The sequence below is a fragment of the Aythya fuligula genome, chromosome 2 (genome assembly GCF_009819795.1).
Source record: "Aythya fuligula isolate bAytFul2 chromosome 2, bAytFul2.pri, whole genome shotgun sequence".
NCBI classification, from domain to species: Eukaryota; Metazoa; Chordata; class Aves; order Anseriformes; family Anatidae; genus Aythya; species Aythya fuligula.
In genome coordinates this window covers 60,211,317-60,229,314 of record NC_045560.1, presented here as the reverse complement: position 1 = coordinate 60,229,314, position 17,998 = coordinate 60,211,317, and the positions used below count along the sequence as shown (strand labels likewise).

Sequence of the window (17,998 nt, the reverse complement as noted above, 5' to 3'; positions counted from 1 at the left end):
TATCACCAATCAATTCTATACACTCACATTGCAGGTAAAGTATGCCTATTGAATCATGGGTCACAGAAGCCCACTGGCAAATGCTGTACAAATACTATTTACCCCATTGCAAAAGGGGATTTTAGGGTGACGACCACATAGGAAACACACAGCATAACTTGCCTCACAACTAGATTCCTCCAGCCTACCTGTACACTGACACAGCAACACAAACAAACATGATCATGTAAAGCAGAGTGGCCACCAGGGTTCCTTTTCTGCTTCCTCTTAAAAGCAAAATTTGCTTCACATTAAAAAGAAAAAAATCACAGATGCCTGTGATACAACTTTTTTTTTTTTTTCCTTAATTTATTAAAAAAAGAACTATACAGTATTTGTCATACATAGTTTACAAGGAGCATACCAGAGATGGTCATCTTTGGTATAGTCCCAGTGCTGCAACAAGAGCTGCACTGTAATAGCAATCTACTGGGTCTTCTCCCAAGGATCATATGCAGATTGTTTCCCCAAGGACCCTATAGGTTCTTTCCCCAAAGCTCACACTTTTCCACTAAAGCTCATTTGCTGAGGTTTTAGCCAGATGGGAAGAAAGAAGGATGAATTCAATACAATATGCATACTTCTTGATTTGGGGGATTTAACTCAATAATCTTGCAACGTTTGAGAGGTAGATTAATCAATTGCAATGAAAGAAAAGTGGAAAGTACATTTAAAGTCTGCCTCACAATAAATTAACTGTTTACTTTCTGTGGCTCATTAATAGTATTATTTGATCAAAAACGCAGAAAGAATATCATGAAAGTCTACCTGAGAATCACAACAATCTCAGATACAGCACTCTTCTCACTGTGAACAATAATTTGTATGGAAATACAAAATAAAATTTCATCCTTAGGTCAATTAGTCTAGGCAAACATCTCCTTATCTCAGAAAGTATACAAACATAGCAAACACACTTCCTGCCTCAGCAGTATCTTTAGCTCATTTATTTTTCATCTGTTAAAATATCTCTAGCTGAAAGTGAATATAAAATCATTAAAATCACCGTACCTCTGAATCAAAATCCATGAGCAGAACAATTTTATCTCTGATGGAACTGAAGAGATTGTGCTTGTGGATCAACTGGAAGACATCTTTGTGTCTCAGAGTTAGGTAAATTTCTAGGGCTCTGCCATAGCGCTGGTCATAAGTATACCTGATAAAAAGCAATGTTATAATTTACTTGATCTAATTGTAGGAAAATTACCCGAGGGGAAAAAATAAATATACCCTAGGATGTGAAACTTATTGGGATGCTGCTTAATTTGAGGAATGTTTGAATAGTTGCCATGATTCACTTTTGTTGATGGGGAACTAACACTGGGCAATGTTATTTTCAATTCTGTTTACAGAACAGAACACAAATATGTGGCTGTTATGTGGTTCTCTGAGTTTTCACTATCCTCTGTTTTCAAACCACAGGGGAAGCTACACAAAACATTAAATTTTCTATTTTTGGAAGCTAACTGGAAGTCACTTCAGAGCTAAGAAAACATTATTCTCTTAAAACTTTGGGATGGGCTTTAACAGAGGAACAGACAGTAGTAGGTTTGCTTTCTTCAAAGAGGTAGTATGGAAAGAACTTAATATAAGACTGTGGCTGAGAAAAATGAAGAACTTATCCTTGGAAGAAGTAGCCTAAAACCATACCAGTTTTAACACATTTTTCAGTCACATATTTCCAGCCATGCAGCAAACTTCATATACTACTTTTGAAAAAGAGGGAAAAAAACAACTGTTTATTTTCCCGTGGATAATTCTGAAACACACGCCTCACAAAAGAGGCTTCCTCTGACAGCACAATGAAGTATGCTATTTGTTTTGGAAGAAAAGTAGCAAAAGCGATCTCATATGCAACTCTTTGCCTTCATACACTGCAAAACTGCAGAAAAGCAAGTATTTCTGTTAAGAGAGTTAGGTTATTTATAACCTACAGTATACTATCTCAAGCTTACTTTTTGTAATAGGAGTTTGAAATTGTACTCACAGTTCTGCAAGTGTTCTTAGCAAAGTCCTGTTCTGTGGATCTTTCTTCAGGTGATCTACTACAGCTTGAACTATGATTGTGTTGTTGTAGAGATCTCCAGGCCACTCTTTTATCAGTGTTGCAAACCCCTAAAAGTATAAGAGATTGTAACAGAAACAGAAAGAACTGCCTAAGGAACATTTCAAAACATCAAAGCCTCTGAGATGATACCTGCTGTGCTTCACCTCTAAGCAACTTTTACGTGCCCAGAGACCTGCACAGTGTAGAGCACAGATTTTCCTTCTTAGGGCAATGTTATCAAGATTCATGAAGCTGGGTCTCTTTCAGGTGCTGTACGCTTTGTGCAGCACCTGGACCACTTGTGCTGTATTAAACAAACTAAAAATAGAAGTATTCATAATAAGTAAACAATCTCACAAAACTTGTGTGCTCTGAAGAACATCCTACTTATTCTTCTGAAAACAAACAAAATCTGTCTTTTTATTTTTGCGCTATCATGAAGTTGTCCACTGGCAACCTGTTTGAACACAGTGGAGAATTTGTAATCGGAATTCTATGTTGCTGAGGGTATTTGGCTGGCAATAGCTACTACATGTGGACATGTCAGGCTGCAGTACCTCGTAGTCACTCTCCAAAAACTCATGCAGGACCATCTCATAGATAAGAGGTTTCAAAACTGGATCCCGTCTGGGCAAGTAACGACTAATTGCCTATAGGAACAAAGAGAACAAAGAGTAAGAAGGAGCATGATAAGTAATATCCCAGTACTTCAATTATATGAAAAAGAATTATTGTGAACCAAACAATAAAACCATGTACAAAATACTAATAAACACTTGATAAACATTGGAAGCATTGTATAATCATATTTGTAAGTAGCATTGTAATATTACTTGCTTTAAGATGGCACACATCAGAATCTTATTACTTACCCTGAAGGAATTTTCATTAGAAAGACAGCAGTAAGATACTAGTTGGTGGAATCGGCTAATCAGCCACTGGACTTACCGAGGTGTGAATATTTACTGACAGTCATTAGAAAATAAAACATACACAAGACCCCTCAGAAGATGAAAGTTATCAAAATCCATTTTATCCAGCCTTGATATTAAATATGGTAAAAAAGTATGAGCAGTCGTTAGCTGAAAAACTTTTACTGAAATGGTTGCTCCACACTGACAGGAGCAACGTCTGCCAGGCTGGGGTCCAGGCGGGGAGCTTGGAATCAGCCTGGGAGCCAGGGATGTCCTTGACATGCAGCTGGACACCTGAGCACCAGAGACATCCTGAAGAGACCATCAATAAGGAAACAACAAGAATCTGAGGAACAACTTGTTCCTCAAGTTGCGAAGGTGAAAAAGAGCCTGGGCATAAGGAAATTGGCCCAAGAAAGCAGCAATGTGCATGAGAAATAAAGAGATGTTTAAAAAGTATGAGGAACATCATCAGCTCTTGGCTGTCCCAGGAGTATGGGAGAAACAAATAGCATCTCCTGGTTTCCTGAAGTGGTGGTGTCCTATGCTTTCTTAGGCATAACATTTATAAATGGTATAAAACAGGCCTGATTTTCACCCCAAACAGAGCTCCTTTCGTCTGAGAAGCTTCCTGTGCTGCTCCGTGGAGAGGAACCCATGCTTGAGCAGGCGGCTCCTGAAGGACTGCACCCTGTGGTACAGCTCCCAGGCTGGCACTTTTCAGGCCGACAGGCATTTTCTTCTGCCCCAGGTTCGGGAGACTTTCTGTCAGCCTTTTTCCCACTAGAGCATGGTCACCTTTATGGCTCCTCTGACCACCCACACTTTCCCATTCCCCTCATGACTTCCCATCCCCACATTTCCCACAGGTGCACACCACATGTAGCCATTCCCCTTCCCTCCGTCCCCTCCAAGCTGCAGCCGACATCCCCAAACCAATTTGTGTCTGCAGACAGAGGCTTTGTGAAATGGAAATTAAATTTAAAAATGGAATTTATTCTGGTTGAAAGTGTGGCTGATGCCACCATCCCGGCCCCAGGCAAGGTCTGTCTGCCCGCACAGATACTGGGCCGGCACTTCTCAGGCCGGCAGGCATTTTCTGCTGCCCCAGGTTCAGGAGACTTCTTCTGTCAGCCTTTTTCCTGTTAGGGCATGGTCACCTTTATAGCTGCTCCCCACACCCAGTGTTACAACACCATGATAATTTCCCATCCCCAAAATGACTTCCATCTGGGTTGCTTTTTAGGATTTATTTTTTTCTTAAATGCCGGGCCCAGCCTGGCGGCCCCCATGGTCACCAACCCCCAGCTCCTCCTGCTGAGCCCTGCGCAGCCAAGATGGATCCTCGGGGTTGATGTTCAGTGGGGACCGGGGCCGCCTGCGCCCATCCTGCTCCCAGTGCCAGGAGAAGCTGCGGACGAGCTGTCATGGCATGGCGGGGCTGTGGTCCCTGCGCCTGGGCGAGACGCTGCGGGACCGGTAGCTGTAGGGGCTCTGCCGTCACTGTCGTCGCCGCCGCACCAGCCCCATGTTGTGCTGGAACCTTCCCTGGGGCTGGCAGGCCGGCACCAGCCTCACGATGGCAATGATGGGCTGGTGGCAGAGCGGACAGGTGGCTCTGTGTGCAGCCCAGGGCTGGATGCACTCTCTGCAAAAGCAGTGCCCGCAGGGGTCCACATGAGCTGCATCAGCCAGCGGGCCCTGGCAGATGGCGCAGCTCTCTTCTACGGGGGCCTCCGCTGGCTGCTCCTGGCGTGGCTGGCTCATGGCGTCTGCGGCTCCTCCAGTGTGGAGATGCTTGTTGTTCCCGGGACGCTGCTCTGATGTCAAGTGGGTATCAAGTGTCTCTGGTCCTCAGCACCTCCCTCGGGGGTTGCTAGCAGAATCTCAAAGACTCGCAGCCCACCAGCAGCACCTCAATGACTTGCACTCCACCAGAAGAACCTCGATGCGTTGCCTGCAACCAGAGGGATCTCAGCATCTCACATGCCCCCAGAAGGACATCAATGGCTCGTGTTCCAGCAAAAGGTTGTCGACATCTTGGGTTCCAGCAGAAGGACCCGTATGCCTCACCTGCCACACAGAAGCACCTCGATGTCTCTTGTGCCACAAGAAGAACTTCGACGTCTCGTCTCACGTTCCACCAGTAACACCTTCACCTCTCACGTTCCAGCAGTGAAACCTCAACCTCTTGAGTGCCACCAACTGGACTGAACACAGGCTGGACACTCAGGGCACTTATAGCCACCTGCCTTTTGTGATGCTGGAGGGTGGCAGAGACTCTGGGGTGACATCACTTGGTGTGCCCCTGATGGCAGCACTAACAGAGGTAACGCGACTGTTGTGAGAAAATGCTGACATGAAATGGCTGCTCCACACTGTCAGGAGTAACGTCTGCCAGGCTGGGGTCCAGGGCAAGAGCTCTCTCTTGGTCTGGAAACTGTGCCTCAGAGCCAGGGACATCCTTGACGTGCAGCTGGACATCTGAGCAGTGGAGATATCCTGAAGAGACCATTTAGGAGGACACAACAAGAGTTGGGGGACCAAGTCATCACCTGGGAAGGTGAAAAAGAGCCTGGGCATAAGGAAATTGGCCCAAGAAAGTGGCAATGTGCATGAGAAATAAAGAGATGTTTTAAGAATATCAGGAACATGGTCAGCTATTGGCTATCCAAGGAGGATGGTAGAAATGAACAGCATCTCCTGGTTTCCTGATTGTGGTGGTGTCATTGTAGAATCATCAATGAACCACAGAATGGTTGAGGTTGGAAGGGACCTTTGAAGATCAAGTCCAATGCCCCTACCAAGCAGGATTACCTAAAGCACATGGCACAGGATGGCATCCATGTGGGTTTTGAGTATCTCCAGAGAAGGAGACTCCACAACCTCTCTGGACAGCCTGTGCCAGTGCTCTGTCACCTCCACTGTAAAGAAGTACCCTCTCATATTCAGCCAGTACCTCCTGTGCTTCTGTTTGTGCCCACCGCCTTTTGTCCTGTCACTGGGCACAACTGAGAAGAGACCAGTTCCATCCTCTTGCCACCCTTCCCTCAGATATTTATACACATTTGGGGGACGAGACTCTGGAGAGCAGCCCTGCAGAGAGGGATCTGGGGTTTTTTGTTGATAGCAAGCTGAATATGAGCCAGCAGTGTGCCCTGGCAGCCAGGAGGGCCAACTGTATCCTGGGGTGCATCAGGCATAGCATTGCTAGTCGGTTGAGGGAAAGGACTGTCCCACTCTACTCTGCAGTGGTGCAGCCTCACCTCGAGTACTGTGTGCAGTTCTGGGCACCATAGTACAAAAAGGACGTGGAACTATTTGAGAGTGTCCAGAGGAGGGCTATAAAGATGGTGAAGGGCCTAGAGGGGAAGATGTATGAGGAGCGGCTGAAGTCACTTGGCCTGTTCAGCCTGGAAAAGAGGAGGCTGAGGGGAGACCTCATTGCGGTCTACACATTCCTTGTACAGGGAGGATGTAGTGGGTTTATGTGGCAAGGTTTTGGTAGCAGGGGCCATAGGGGTGGCTTCTGTGAGAAAGATCTAGAAGCTGCCCCATGTTTGGTAAGGGCCCCACTGCTGACCAGAGCTGAGCCAATAAGCGATGTTGCTTTGCGCCTCTGTGAGAGCATATTTAAGACAGGGGAAAAAAATGCTGTGTCACACAGGAGCTGGGAGAGTGAGAGGAGTGAGGAAAAGCCTTGCAGGCACCAACGGCAGTGAAGAAGGAGGGGGAGAGGTGCTCCAGGCGCTGGAGCAGAAGTCCCCTGCAGCCTGTGGTGGAGGACCATGGTGAAGCAGGATGTCCCCCTGCAGCCCATGGAGTACCACGGTGGAGCAGAGTGCCACGCTGCAGCCTGTGGACGAGACCATGGTGGAGCAGGTGGACCTGCACCGACGGAGGCTGCCGCCTGTGGAAGACCCCTGCCGGAGCAGATTCCGGGCCGGACCTGTAGCCCGTGGAGAGGAGCCCACGCAGGAGCAGGTGACCTGGCAGGAGCTGCTGCCCGTAGGGGAGCCAGGTTGGAGCAGTTTGCTCCTGAGGGACGGACCCCGTGGTACAGACCCATATCTGGAGCAGTTCTGGAAGAGCTGCTGCCTGTGGGAAGCCCACACCGGATCAGTTCATCAAGGACTGCATCCCGTGGGTGGGACCCCATAGCAGAGGGGACAAGAGTGACCGAGAAGGAGTGGCAGAGAAGAAGTGCTGTAGACTGACCATAACCCCCATTCCCCTGTTCCCCTGTGCCACTCGGGGGGAGGGGGTGGAAGAGGGTGGATGGGGGGAGAAGGTGCTTTTGGTTTCTTTCCTTTGTTTCTCACTTCTCTAGCTTTTTAGTAATGAGCAATAAATCTTACTGTCTCCCTATGCCGAGTCTGTTTTGCCCGTTACAGTAATTACTGCGTGATCTCCTTGTCCTTATCTCAACCTTTGAGCCCTTTTCATTGTATTTTCTCCCCGTTCCTCTTTGAGGAGGGAGAGTGAGAGAGCAGTTGTGGTGGAGCTCGGCTGCCCACTCGAGTGGAACCACCACAGGGGAATGAAGGGGCAGGTGCCAATCAGTTCTCTTTAGTGATCAGTGATAGGACCCACGGGAATGGTGTCAAGCTGCAACAGGGGAGGTTCAGACTGGATATCAGGAAGAGGTTCTTCAGTGAGAGGGTGGTCTCGCACTGGAACAGGTGACACAGTTATGGCACCAAGACTGTCAGAGTTTAAGCAGCATTTGGACTATGCTCTCAGTCACATGGTCTCAGTTTTTGGGTAGACCTGTGTGGTGCCAGGAGTTGGACTCAAAGACCCTTGTGGGTCCCTTCCAACTCTGGATATTGTATTGTATTCTAATTTGTGACTTACTGTGAGGCCACTACATTTTTGAAGAGTTCTGTTTCACCAGATATTTTTACAGATCCAAATAAAAATTAATTTGAGAATATACCTCTCCAAGGAAACATTGAATGAGTGTGATCTGTTGCTCTATAGGACTTGTAAAGAAACTGCATGCTGGCAGTCAGGAAGCAAGAACCTGCTATAATTATTCAGCTCATGCCATTGAATTTCAGCACAGTATCTTATTAGCACTATTATTCCATGCACCAAGAGGCCAAGGCTATTACAGCTTGCCAAAATAATCCCCATCACTATCAGCCATGCTGGTACTCCTGGGTTTGTAGCTGAAGGCCCAGCACTGATGAAATTCCTCCAAACACTCAGTGATGTTGCCTGTTGCCCACTAACAGTACATGTTACAGTAGCATTTTGTTATTGAGGTTGCTTGAACAAAGCTGGAAAAATAACAGCTCACTACAACATAGGTTGTTGTTTTTTTTTCCTTCCAGTTTTACAAACAGCAATGACTATTCACAATAATTCCTCCCAATATTTAACTCAACAATTGCTTAAGTTACAGATTTCATGATAGTCTTCTGTCTGCAGGAAAAAAAGGAGGTTAAAAGAAAACATTGACAAAAAAGGAATTGTTAATGACTTTGCAAAAATTAGAAGTTCATTGCTCACAGGACATCTCTCCTCTCCCTCACAGTTTGAGCTCGGCCAGTCTTTGAAGTGTAGCATGCTGCCAACATCAGCTCTCACCATCTGTCACAGAATTCAACAGCTAACTTGGGGCACGCTCCTGCCAGCTGCCCCAGGGAACCAAATGCCTAAACACAAATAAAAAGCCTTCTTTCAACAACCACACGGTAAGAAAGCTGGAATATCATCTGGAGACTTGCAGAAGAGGGCAATTCTAAACTGCTGTTTTCATATCACTTTTGTCTTCCTGCCACCTCCTAGGCAAACAGCTTCATCCAACAGGCTTTGCTGCAACTCTCGGCTCCAGTTTGCCAGCACAGCTCACTGCAGAGCAGGGCAGCTGCCTCATTACATGGGGCCAGGATAATGTGGGAAGGAAATCACTCCTGCCCAAAGTCCCACTGCTACAAAGGAAAATCACAGCCACCTCCTGCAGTTGCCAAACTGCCCAGCAAAGACAGAAAAATATCCAAGCTATTTTTGAGCCTAGGCATAAAGCTGAACCAAGACATACCGGAGGTTACAAACTCTTCCTATTTTATTTTTATGCAGTAGTTAAAGAGTGAGGTCAGACCGACAAAAAGCTCCAGAATTGGGATGCCTTTGTATCAATTCCTGAGCCATGTTGGCAAAGTGACTTTAAATGAAAAGAAGATACTATACACAGAAACATTTCCTTTCCTTCTTTATTCTTCAGACGTGCTTTCAGACTTCTGATCAATAAAAGCAGGGTATACACAAGAAACCATATAGAAGGTGACATGAGATAGCCTAAAACATCTCACCAAGAAGCCCAAAACACAAATACGTATTCCTCAGAGGATACCTGTGAGCTGAAACAGGCTGTTTGAATAACGCTGCTCAGTGCTAAGCCCACCATAGTCAGGTGAAGTTTTTGATGTGTCCCCTAGCCAACATTTTGGTCATTAAAACATTCCTGCTGCTAGCTGATCATCCTGCACCCCTGCTGAAAGTCAGTGCTGCCACAGCAGAGTCAAAATAACACAGCATATGCCTCATGCCACAACCAACAGCACTCACAGAGTTTGGCCTCTTCCTTCAAATCCACCTTCCTCAGTTGTTGGAGCCGAGTCCCTGGATGTTACACTGAAGTGACTCATGCACAAGCACGTTAACTCCACCAAACCACAGCTGCTGGGGGAGGAGTGGGGCAGATCGACTCAAGGCTCAAAAATCTTGAAACAAAGTTTGCTAGAGTACATTCAACTGAAGCCTCAACAGACACCAAGATACCAAAATGCAGCCTTTGGTAGTCAAATAGGACCTTTTAGTGCAGAACACACACACACAAAACTAAACCTACAAGTCAGTTATTGGCAAATCACATTATACTGAAAAATATAAGATTTCAGGCTACAGCTAATAGATGCAGCAAAAATTCTTAAAGAAAATTCCCTTTTTAAAGGCACAAGTAATCTGAAGAGGGACAGTGTAGCTCCAAAGCTAAGTACCCAGCATCCAAAGTTCTTGTAATTTCATTTCTTGATGCTAGAAAACACTTTGTCTCCAAATCTCAAGTACAGTCCCCTCATCAGTGCTAAAAGACATTACAGCAGTTACACTTTTGTGTAGTAGCTGCTTGTTGAGTAAATAGGTAAAAATTCCAAATAACATAAAAGAAACCCACGGCATTTCAAGAACTCACAAAGGATAAACTAAGTTAAGCCTGATCTAATAGTCTGGTATCTTTAGTAACTTGGGAAAACTTACTTGTCATTGCAATAGTAAAATAAGCAAAGCATCTTCTAGAACTGCAGCTTGAAACTGAATAATGTACTGCATCTTATGTTTTTCTAAGTCCACTTTCAATGGGCTGAAAACAACCAACAGTTTAGAAAGGCAGTAATTTAGCAGAGACGTTTTTGCAGCAAACCTGCAAATATTTTTATATTTTACAGTCTGCTGGATGACATAAGTGGAGTCAAGAAAAACATCCATTCCAGACGCTTGCATCTAAAAACAAAATAAAACCAAGAGGATGAAGAAGCAGTGTATCAAAATTTCACCTGCACCTGCACTCAGGCCTTTTATTGGATTGAAATAAAGAGACAGAAACATGAGATTTCATCTTCCAGTGTGGCAAAGAGTGCACCAGACCACTAAGAACTCATATAAAAGGCAAGGCTGTTCTTGCACTGGTGTGACTCTAAAACAAAAGCCAGGCATTTCTAAAAACAGTAATGCTGGAACATTTTCGCTCTTTGAACAGAATTAAACAGCTCAAGACCAGCTATGGACTGCATGCTGTGAGATCTTTATAATATGTCCTTTTTGGCTCATTGAGTTTGAATAGGAAGACATAAAATTCAGAAATAAACGTACATGCGTTACTGAAGGGAGTGTGCATAATGTTTTCTACCAGTTTGGCAGTGACAGCACTATATAGCCTTATGTCCTAGGCAATTTATTAACTGAGAATCTCACACTAAGCATGTACCATTATGGTAGTTAGTTTCCTAGGAGGGAAAACACAAGACAGAGCAGGCTGCTCCTCTTTTGCCACCATTTCTAGCACAGAGCATATATTTTCCCTAAATTACTTTGCCATTTTTTTTTTTGCAATTACAGCTGTGTCTCTGTTGCAAGAGACTTGGATTTTCAGGAAAGGTTGACACCAAAGAGGCTCTTTTCCTTAAGAGTTGGGGCAGGAATTTTCAGGAGATATTGGAAGGAAGTGGAAAGTAAATGAAATGATGTATTTAACTGTAAGCATCTGTGAAAGTAAAGGCCCTGGGGGTGGGTCTTTTACTTGTGGGCTGTCAAAAAGCTAAAAATAGGTAGCTGAGTACCTGGGTGTGGTCTGCCTCCAACCCTGTTTGGAGGCTTGTTAACATATACATATCAACCTTAATGACAACTGTATGACAAGAGGTCTGGCCCAGGAAATTTAAAGGCAGTGCTGTCTTGTGCTGCCACATTAGAGCCATTACATGTCAAACCTTTAGATACTCGGTCAAAACATAGAGGAAACAGAGCATGCCAAATAATTCCCTTCAGAGATACAAATTAACTTACCTTAAGCTGACCTATTTCTTTAAACTTGTAAACTTCAAATTCCCAGAGTTCTGTGTTTTTGCCAAGAATTTTCTGGCACTTTCTGGAAGGAAGATGAAAGGGAGAGAATAAATTATAAATACACAGAATAATACAAATGTGACAGCATTACTGCATGATTCTTTCCTCCTCTCTTCTCCCTTATCAGAGCTCTTTCAAAGGTCACTAATTTTGGCAAGCACTGCTTCAAGCAGAGTATGCCAGGTAACTCCTCCTGTAAGGGCTTACAATTTCATTGCATTCAGGAGAACCTGACTGCTTACTATGCATTCGGTCTTATTGATTAGGAACGCATTAGCTTAATGAGTGAAAAATTTAAGTTTCAGCTAAATAAAATTAAGTGCTTAAAGATGTACATACACATACATATGAAAATACAAATCTCAGGTGATTTCTTATGCCTCAGATAACCAAATTTGACATTTTGGTTACATGCATGGAAACACAAATTATCTTCTGAAGATCTTACATGCATTGACACAGTAATAAGATCAACATCCAAAGAAAACTTCGATGTTGAAAATCTAGTGTGGTTTCGAAAAAATCACGGCTTATTTTCAAAAACATGTATGTCCCAATTACAATTAAACTTAAGATTCCAGTAACTTTTGGGTCACTACAGGCAACAAAATATAGAACACAGTAACATATCTATATGTTTTGATACCTTTTTGACTCCACAACACAAGGAAAATCAACATTTCAAAATATTTCAAAATCATTAATTGCTTCCAATTTTTCTCACTGACACATTTTAGCCAGCAAAGATGATCTCTTAATATCTTACCGAGCAGCCAGATCATACTCTCCTTTCTCTACTAGGTGATTTATATAGGCTAAGCCAATGTCCTAAAGGGAGCAAAAATAAGGAGTTAGTTATAAAAGTTTGGAAATCAAGTACTTTACTGCTACAATAACTACCATTTCAGCTGTAGGCCTTGTTGTTAGGTTAAGCACCAGGCCCTAAGTGAATACCCCCAGTTCTTTAGATGTAGGGCCCATGGAATAGTCAACACAAAATGTTTGCCTAGATCACTAAAGGACTCAAATTAAGATGCTCTTTTAAATAATTTTCATAATCTCATTGACACTGAGAAGAGTGTACCACTTCTGTATGTTAAGGACGGTTCAAAAAACATAGCTGATCATTCAGTACTTGCATTATTTATCTCAAAAATAAGAACATCAACCACTGTCTGAGACACCTTCTCTGTCAACACAAAGTTTGCATTCAAGAAAAATGTTGGTGGAGAATGTAAATTACAGAATGGGTTGGGTTGGAAGGGACCTTAAAGATCATCCAGTTCCAACCCCCCTGCCATGGGAAGGGACACCTCCCACTAGACCAGGTTGCCAAAAGCCCCATCTAGCCTGGCCTTAAACACTTCCAGGGATAGAATATCTACAACTTCTCTGGGCAACCTGTTCCAGTGCCTCACAATCCTCATCGTAAACAATTTTTACTTTATATCTGATCTAAATCTAGCCTCTTTTAGTTTTAAGCCATTACTTCTTATCCTGTCACTACACAAAGAGTCCCTCCCCATCTTCCCTGTGAGGCCTCCTTTAGCTACTGAAAGGCCACTATAAGCTCTCCCTGGAGCCTTCTCTTCCCCAGGCTGAACAACCCCAACTCTGTCTTCACAGGGGAGGTACTCCAGCTCTCCAATCCTAATGAAGTTTTCCTGCTGCTTCATAAAGTAAAGAAATTATATATAATAATCTCACAAAGTTCTCAGTAATAACATACTAAATTCATCTTCTCAAGAGTTTATCACATAGGTCAACTGTAAAGTAATTTGGTAGGCATTTAATACATTAAGTCAAACCACCATGCCTTATATTGTAATCCCCGTGGTAGTGTCAAGGTCAACATAGACCAGTGTATTCACTGCATAATGGAAGAGTCATATTGCTAAAAACGCATTTTTTCCAGCCACAAAGAGGGCTGTAAAATGAAAGAAGTCCTTGTTTCCTGAAAAGACAGACATTTGGGAAGGTCTTCTCAGACAGAACATATTTTTTTATGATCAAAATCAAAGACAGTACTGAGAACAGCAGAATGTGAATGGAGATATCCAATAGCTTCGATCAGTCAATCTATTACAAAGCTGGAAAAAAGAAAAGCCATAAATACACTCCAGACTTTTGGATTTCATGCTACTACATGAACCATCTCTGTATTTTCAACTTCACCATTCCTGAGAATGAAGATTGCTGGCAGCCTCTCTCCTGTAGGCCAGTCTCCCAGCAAGCAGAGAAGACAGTGTAAGGAAAGGGCTGCAGTTGTATAAGATCCGTGCACTCTGCTGGGGAGGTACAGAGGGGCATGCTCATTCCTGCAAACTATAAAAGGCCCAAGACATCCACCTGACTTGGCAGGTGGTGCAACTGTGGTGTCATTGGTCTGATCACTGATAGGCACTGAGAACATGATTTGTTGTAAATCCCTGTACCACCAAGACTTTACTTAGAGCTTGATATCAACAATTTTTCCCTTAGGTTTTGCGTTAGGGGCCAAACACTCAATGACTGTGCTTGTGTATACCCACAATGAATTGAAACCTAGTGGAATAAATTTTTGCAAACCAAGAGAAAAGCATAAATATATATATATTCTAATGTATTGTCAGGATGTCCTCTAAGAATTTTTACATCTTCTGCAAGGGTCATGAAGCAGCTAAATCACGCAAGCTGTGATAGGTGATGGCATGCCATTAGGACTTGATTCAACTTTTGGACGGCATCAGAAGAAAAGAATTTTTAAGATGTATTTATATGCAATGCGCATATTGTAGAAATAATCTGGCTAAAAATTAAACACCTCTTCAAACACTTTGTACCTGAAAAGAACACTTCCATTAAAGAAACACCAGTATTAACAAAATACCAATGTGTTCATACTGAGGTCAATTTAAAAATAAAATAAGTGAAAATTAGTGATGCTTTTGTGGCTGTTATATTATCTCCCTCACTCTTTTGTCTATAACAACAATATCCTTTTTTGTGCTCTGAAGGAACTATAAACATGGGAAATAACTATACAGGGGAAAAGAAGCTTAACTATGTAAAATAATGAGAATTGCAAAGCAACATGAGAGAGCTAGATGTGAAACTGCAACTGAATTTCAATAGCATTTAAAAGGTCTTCCGACGGCACCTTTGAAACTCCTGCCAAAACCCTGTCAAACATACAAGGTAAAAGTTAGAGAAATGTGTCACCCCCCAACCCAATCTCTAATATTGTAATACTGTGTTACTTGAAACAACAGAAAATTTAAAACAAAAGCAAAAGCAAACAAAAACCCCATGAGCAATCAGAGAAGTGCAATTCTCTTCTTTTTAATGTCAATAGCACCTTCATAAAATCCACATCCTTTTGTGTTTCACACACTAACATTCCTGTTCTGCAGCTGAAACCAGGAAATCAAATGCTAGTCAGAGTATGCCTGACAGCTATTGTCTGGTGTGACACAGAACAGGGAATGTATTTGTAGCATCTCACAGTGCTCTAAAAGAAATCAGATATTTTGTTTTGAATAGAAGTTTTGAGACTTACCAAAATCTTGTGCTTTTTTATGGTTTTCTGACTGATCTCAGCTGCCATCAAAGCTTCCTATATTCAAAAAGTAGAAAACTGAGATACTAGCCAAATACACAAACTTTCAATACAGAAAGCTCTAGAACTGCATAAATCAACTATTTCTTTTTCAGAGCAGGGTGTTTGAAGCAGTAGAATTTTTAATGCCATGGCTGAATGAACAGCTTTGAATTCATACTCAAACAAAAGCAGTCAACCAAAGAGAAAACTACTTTTGTTTCCATCTGGGTTCACTCCACATTACTATATTAGGATCAAATCTCAAGATTACAACGAAACAGACAATGCAATCCCATTGGATCATTTTCAAATGAGAACCCTTCACTACCAAAACCTGTGAAAAAAATCATCAGGATGACATTGGGGGAAGGGTATGCTTTTCTCTTTTGTACCCCAAAAGCCTTCTCCAATCAGTATGATTTATATTTAAGTGTCATTTGCAGTTCCTCTCCCTCCTTCAAGTGCATAGAAACAAAGCTGGCACTTTTACAAACAAAATGAAACCTTTAACATACATCATAACACACAAGCTATCTGCTACCTTGAATAGCTTTCACAAAGACACGCACACAGCTGTCACTTGCAAATTACTGGAGTCTTCAGGGACCAAATGCTGTGATTTACATAAACGGCATAACTGTGTTCATCATGTGAGTTTTTTATTCAGATGCAAAATCATCCTCAAGGATTTAAACAAATCTGCATGAGGAATATCATGACAGCAGTAACGGAAGGAGCAAGCGCTGAACAGCAATTTTTTCTTTTAATGGGCATCCAACGAATAACACGTAAATAAGGATTTGAAAGTTACTTCATGCACAGTAGCAAGTGTTTTTAAATCACTGGCTGCAGGACAGCAGAATCCAGAACACTGGGTGCATGTTGAGATTGTCTGTAAGAATTTAATATCGTTTTAGGTGTTAAGATACAAATGCTTAAAAACACTAATATTTAGAAAACTAACTGCTGAGCTGCTTTTTCAAAGGGAGTTATATATCCTTGTTTTTCAATATTGGCTCTGTTTTTTTTTGGCGAATAATACTGCTTTCAGCACCAACACCTACACTTGGAACCCATATTATTTTACTTTTAAAAACTTCAGTGTTGAAGGTAAGTAACATGGAACAACACGCAATGCCCTAACACCATTTTTGTTCTATATTGAAAGCAATATAGAATGGGAAAATCTAATATCCCTCACTATGTCCATTTTCCTTCCCTCTTTAGTCAGAAGAGATCTAGAAAAACACCCACACTGCTCAGTAGTCAACTGTTCTGCTGCTTTAAAGTCAAAAACCAGCTTTAATAATTTTTAGTAACAGATAATTTAATAACAGCTAAATTAATAACAGCTGTTTAGTAACATCATATCTGATGCTGAGGGCAGTATTCACAGCATTTAATTCATCCACATCATTTGGGTGTAATTCTGACGAGTTTTTCCAGTAAGAAGTCTAACTCTCCACAGAGGCAATGCAGAGATGTATGGTCATCACCTGCCCTCACAATCATTTAGACAATGACTGAAGGAACAGAAAATATTTAATCCAAATGATCTAGCTAAGTTCATCACCCCACCACAACTTCAAAACCAGGTAACTCTGAAGGAAAGACTGTTGTAAAAATTACTTCATATTTCTTCTTTTCCAGAAGCCAGTCAATGTGGTCATCTTGGTCCCGCTCTTTAGCCACAACCACGTCTCTTGGGCTGATGATATAAAAAAGTGATTCACCTTCCGAATACTCTGCAAATACATACACGATTTTATTATTATTATATTTTCCTTAAGTAAAGCTCTGCTTTTTAGTACACCCTTGAGGGGAATTTAAGAAAAGGAAGCCAGCAAAGCTACTCCAGCAGAACATGCTTCTTTGGGAAGCTGGATTCTCCAATAAATTAGAACTGGTTTAAATGGCAAAATAGCTTTAAAAAAAAAAATCACTACAGCTTATTGCAAATTCTGATTCATCCACTACGTGTAAACTTTATGATGGTTTAGAACACATTATTATACTTCTAGAGGACTATTACACCACATAGCCTGCAATAAACTTATCCTCCCCATCAAGGTCAAGGCCATCAAAAACATAAATGATAGATGCCATAACCCCTGGGGACACAGCACATCATTACAGCAATGCATTTGCAATGCTGTAAGTTAAGGTTGTATGTATAATGCATTTGCTTATACCATAAGTCTTTATTTTTGAGTAAGCCCAAAGTAAAAATGTACTTAAAGGTAAAACCAAGCACAGAAGACTGCTGTTCAGAATAATTACTATTTGCAGAGAACTCATGAAGAATCACTATATTTTGTGGGTATGGGAAAGAAGCCCATCCCCCAGCCTGTAGCTGTATCTATGCATGCATACAAATACAGTCCCGAACCTATAAGCAATCCACAAAATACTGCTTGTTTTAAAGCCATCTAAAAAAATCTAGACTTGTCAGGTTAACTAGAATATTCATTAAGCATAAAAGTAGAACTGTGGGCATCAGTGTTCTGCTTTTGGACAGGTATAAAGTAATCTCAATTCCACTGATAGCAGCAGAGATGTTCTGGAGATCAGGAGGAGATATAGTTTATTTCTAGTGGCTTAAGGGCACTGATGAACACAGAGGCCTGCCAAGCCTATGATTTGAACTGTGCTGCCAGAGAAGTTGTTTAATAATCAGATTCATGGATTTTAAAAGCCAGAAGGTATGTTTCTGTTTAACACTGGCTATATCATCTTCACCAAGGATTTCTGCATCAGCTGTGCCATGCATCTTCCTGAACTACAATA

At 42.2% G+C, this 17,998-nt stretch overlaps 1 protein-coding gene across 1 annotated transcript in view; it reads right to left on the bottom strand.

Annotated features, from left to right (window-relative positions):
* VPS41 (VPS41 subunit of HOPS complex) overlaps positions 1–17,998 on the bottom strand; it is a 114,909-nt gene that overhangs the window by 23,272 nt on the left and 73,639 nt on the right. The window contains exons 13-19 of the mRNA XM_032181035.1: positions 16,841–16,956; positions 15,170–15,226; positions 12,398–12,459; positions 11,572–11,653; positions 2,644–2,736; positions 2,027–2,154; positions 1,051–1,195 (exon numbers count right to left, since the gene is read on the bottom strand). Coding sequence (XP_032036926.1) covers positions 1,051–1,195; positions 2,027–2,154; positions 2,644–2,736; positions 11,572–11,653; positions 12,398–12,459; positions 15,170–15,226; positions 16,841–16,956 — 683 coding nt within the window. The remainder of the gene's footprint in view (positions 1–1,050; positions 1,196–2,026; positions 2,155–2,643; positions 2,737–11,571; positions 11,654–12,397; positions 12,460–15,169; positions 15,227–16,840; positions 16,957–17,998) is intronic.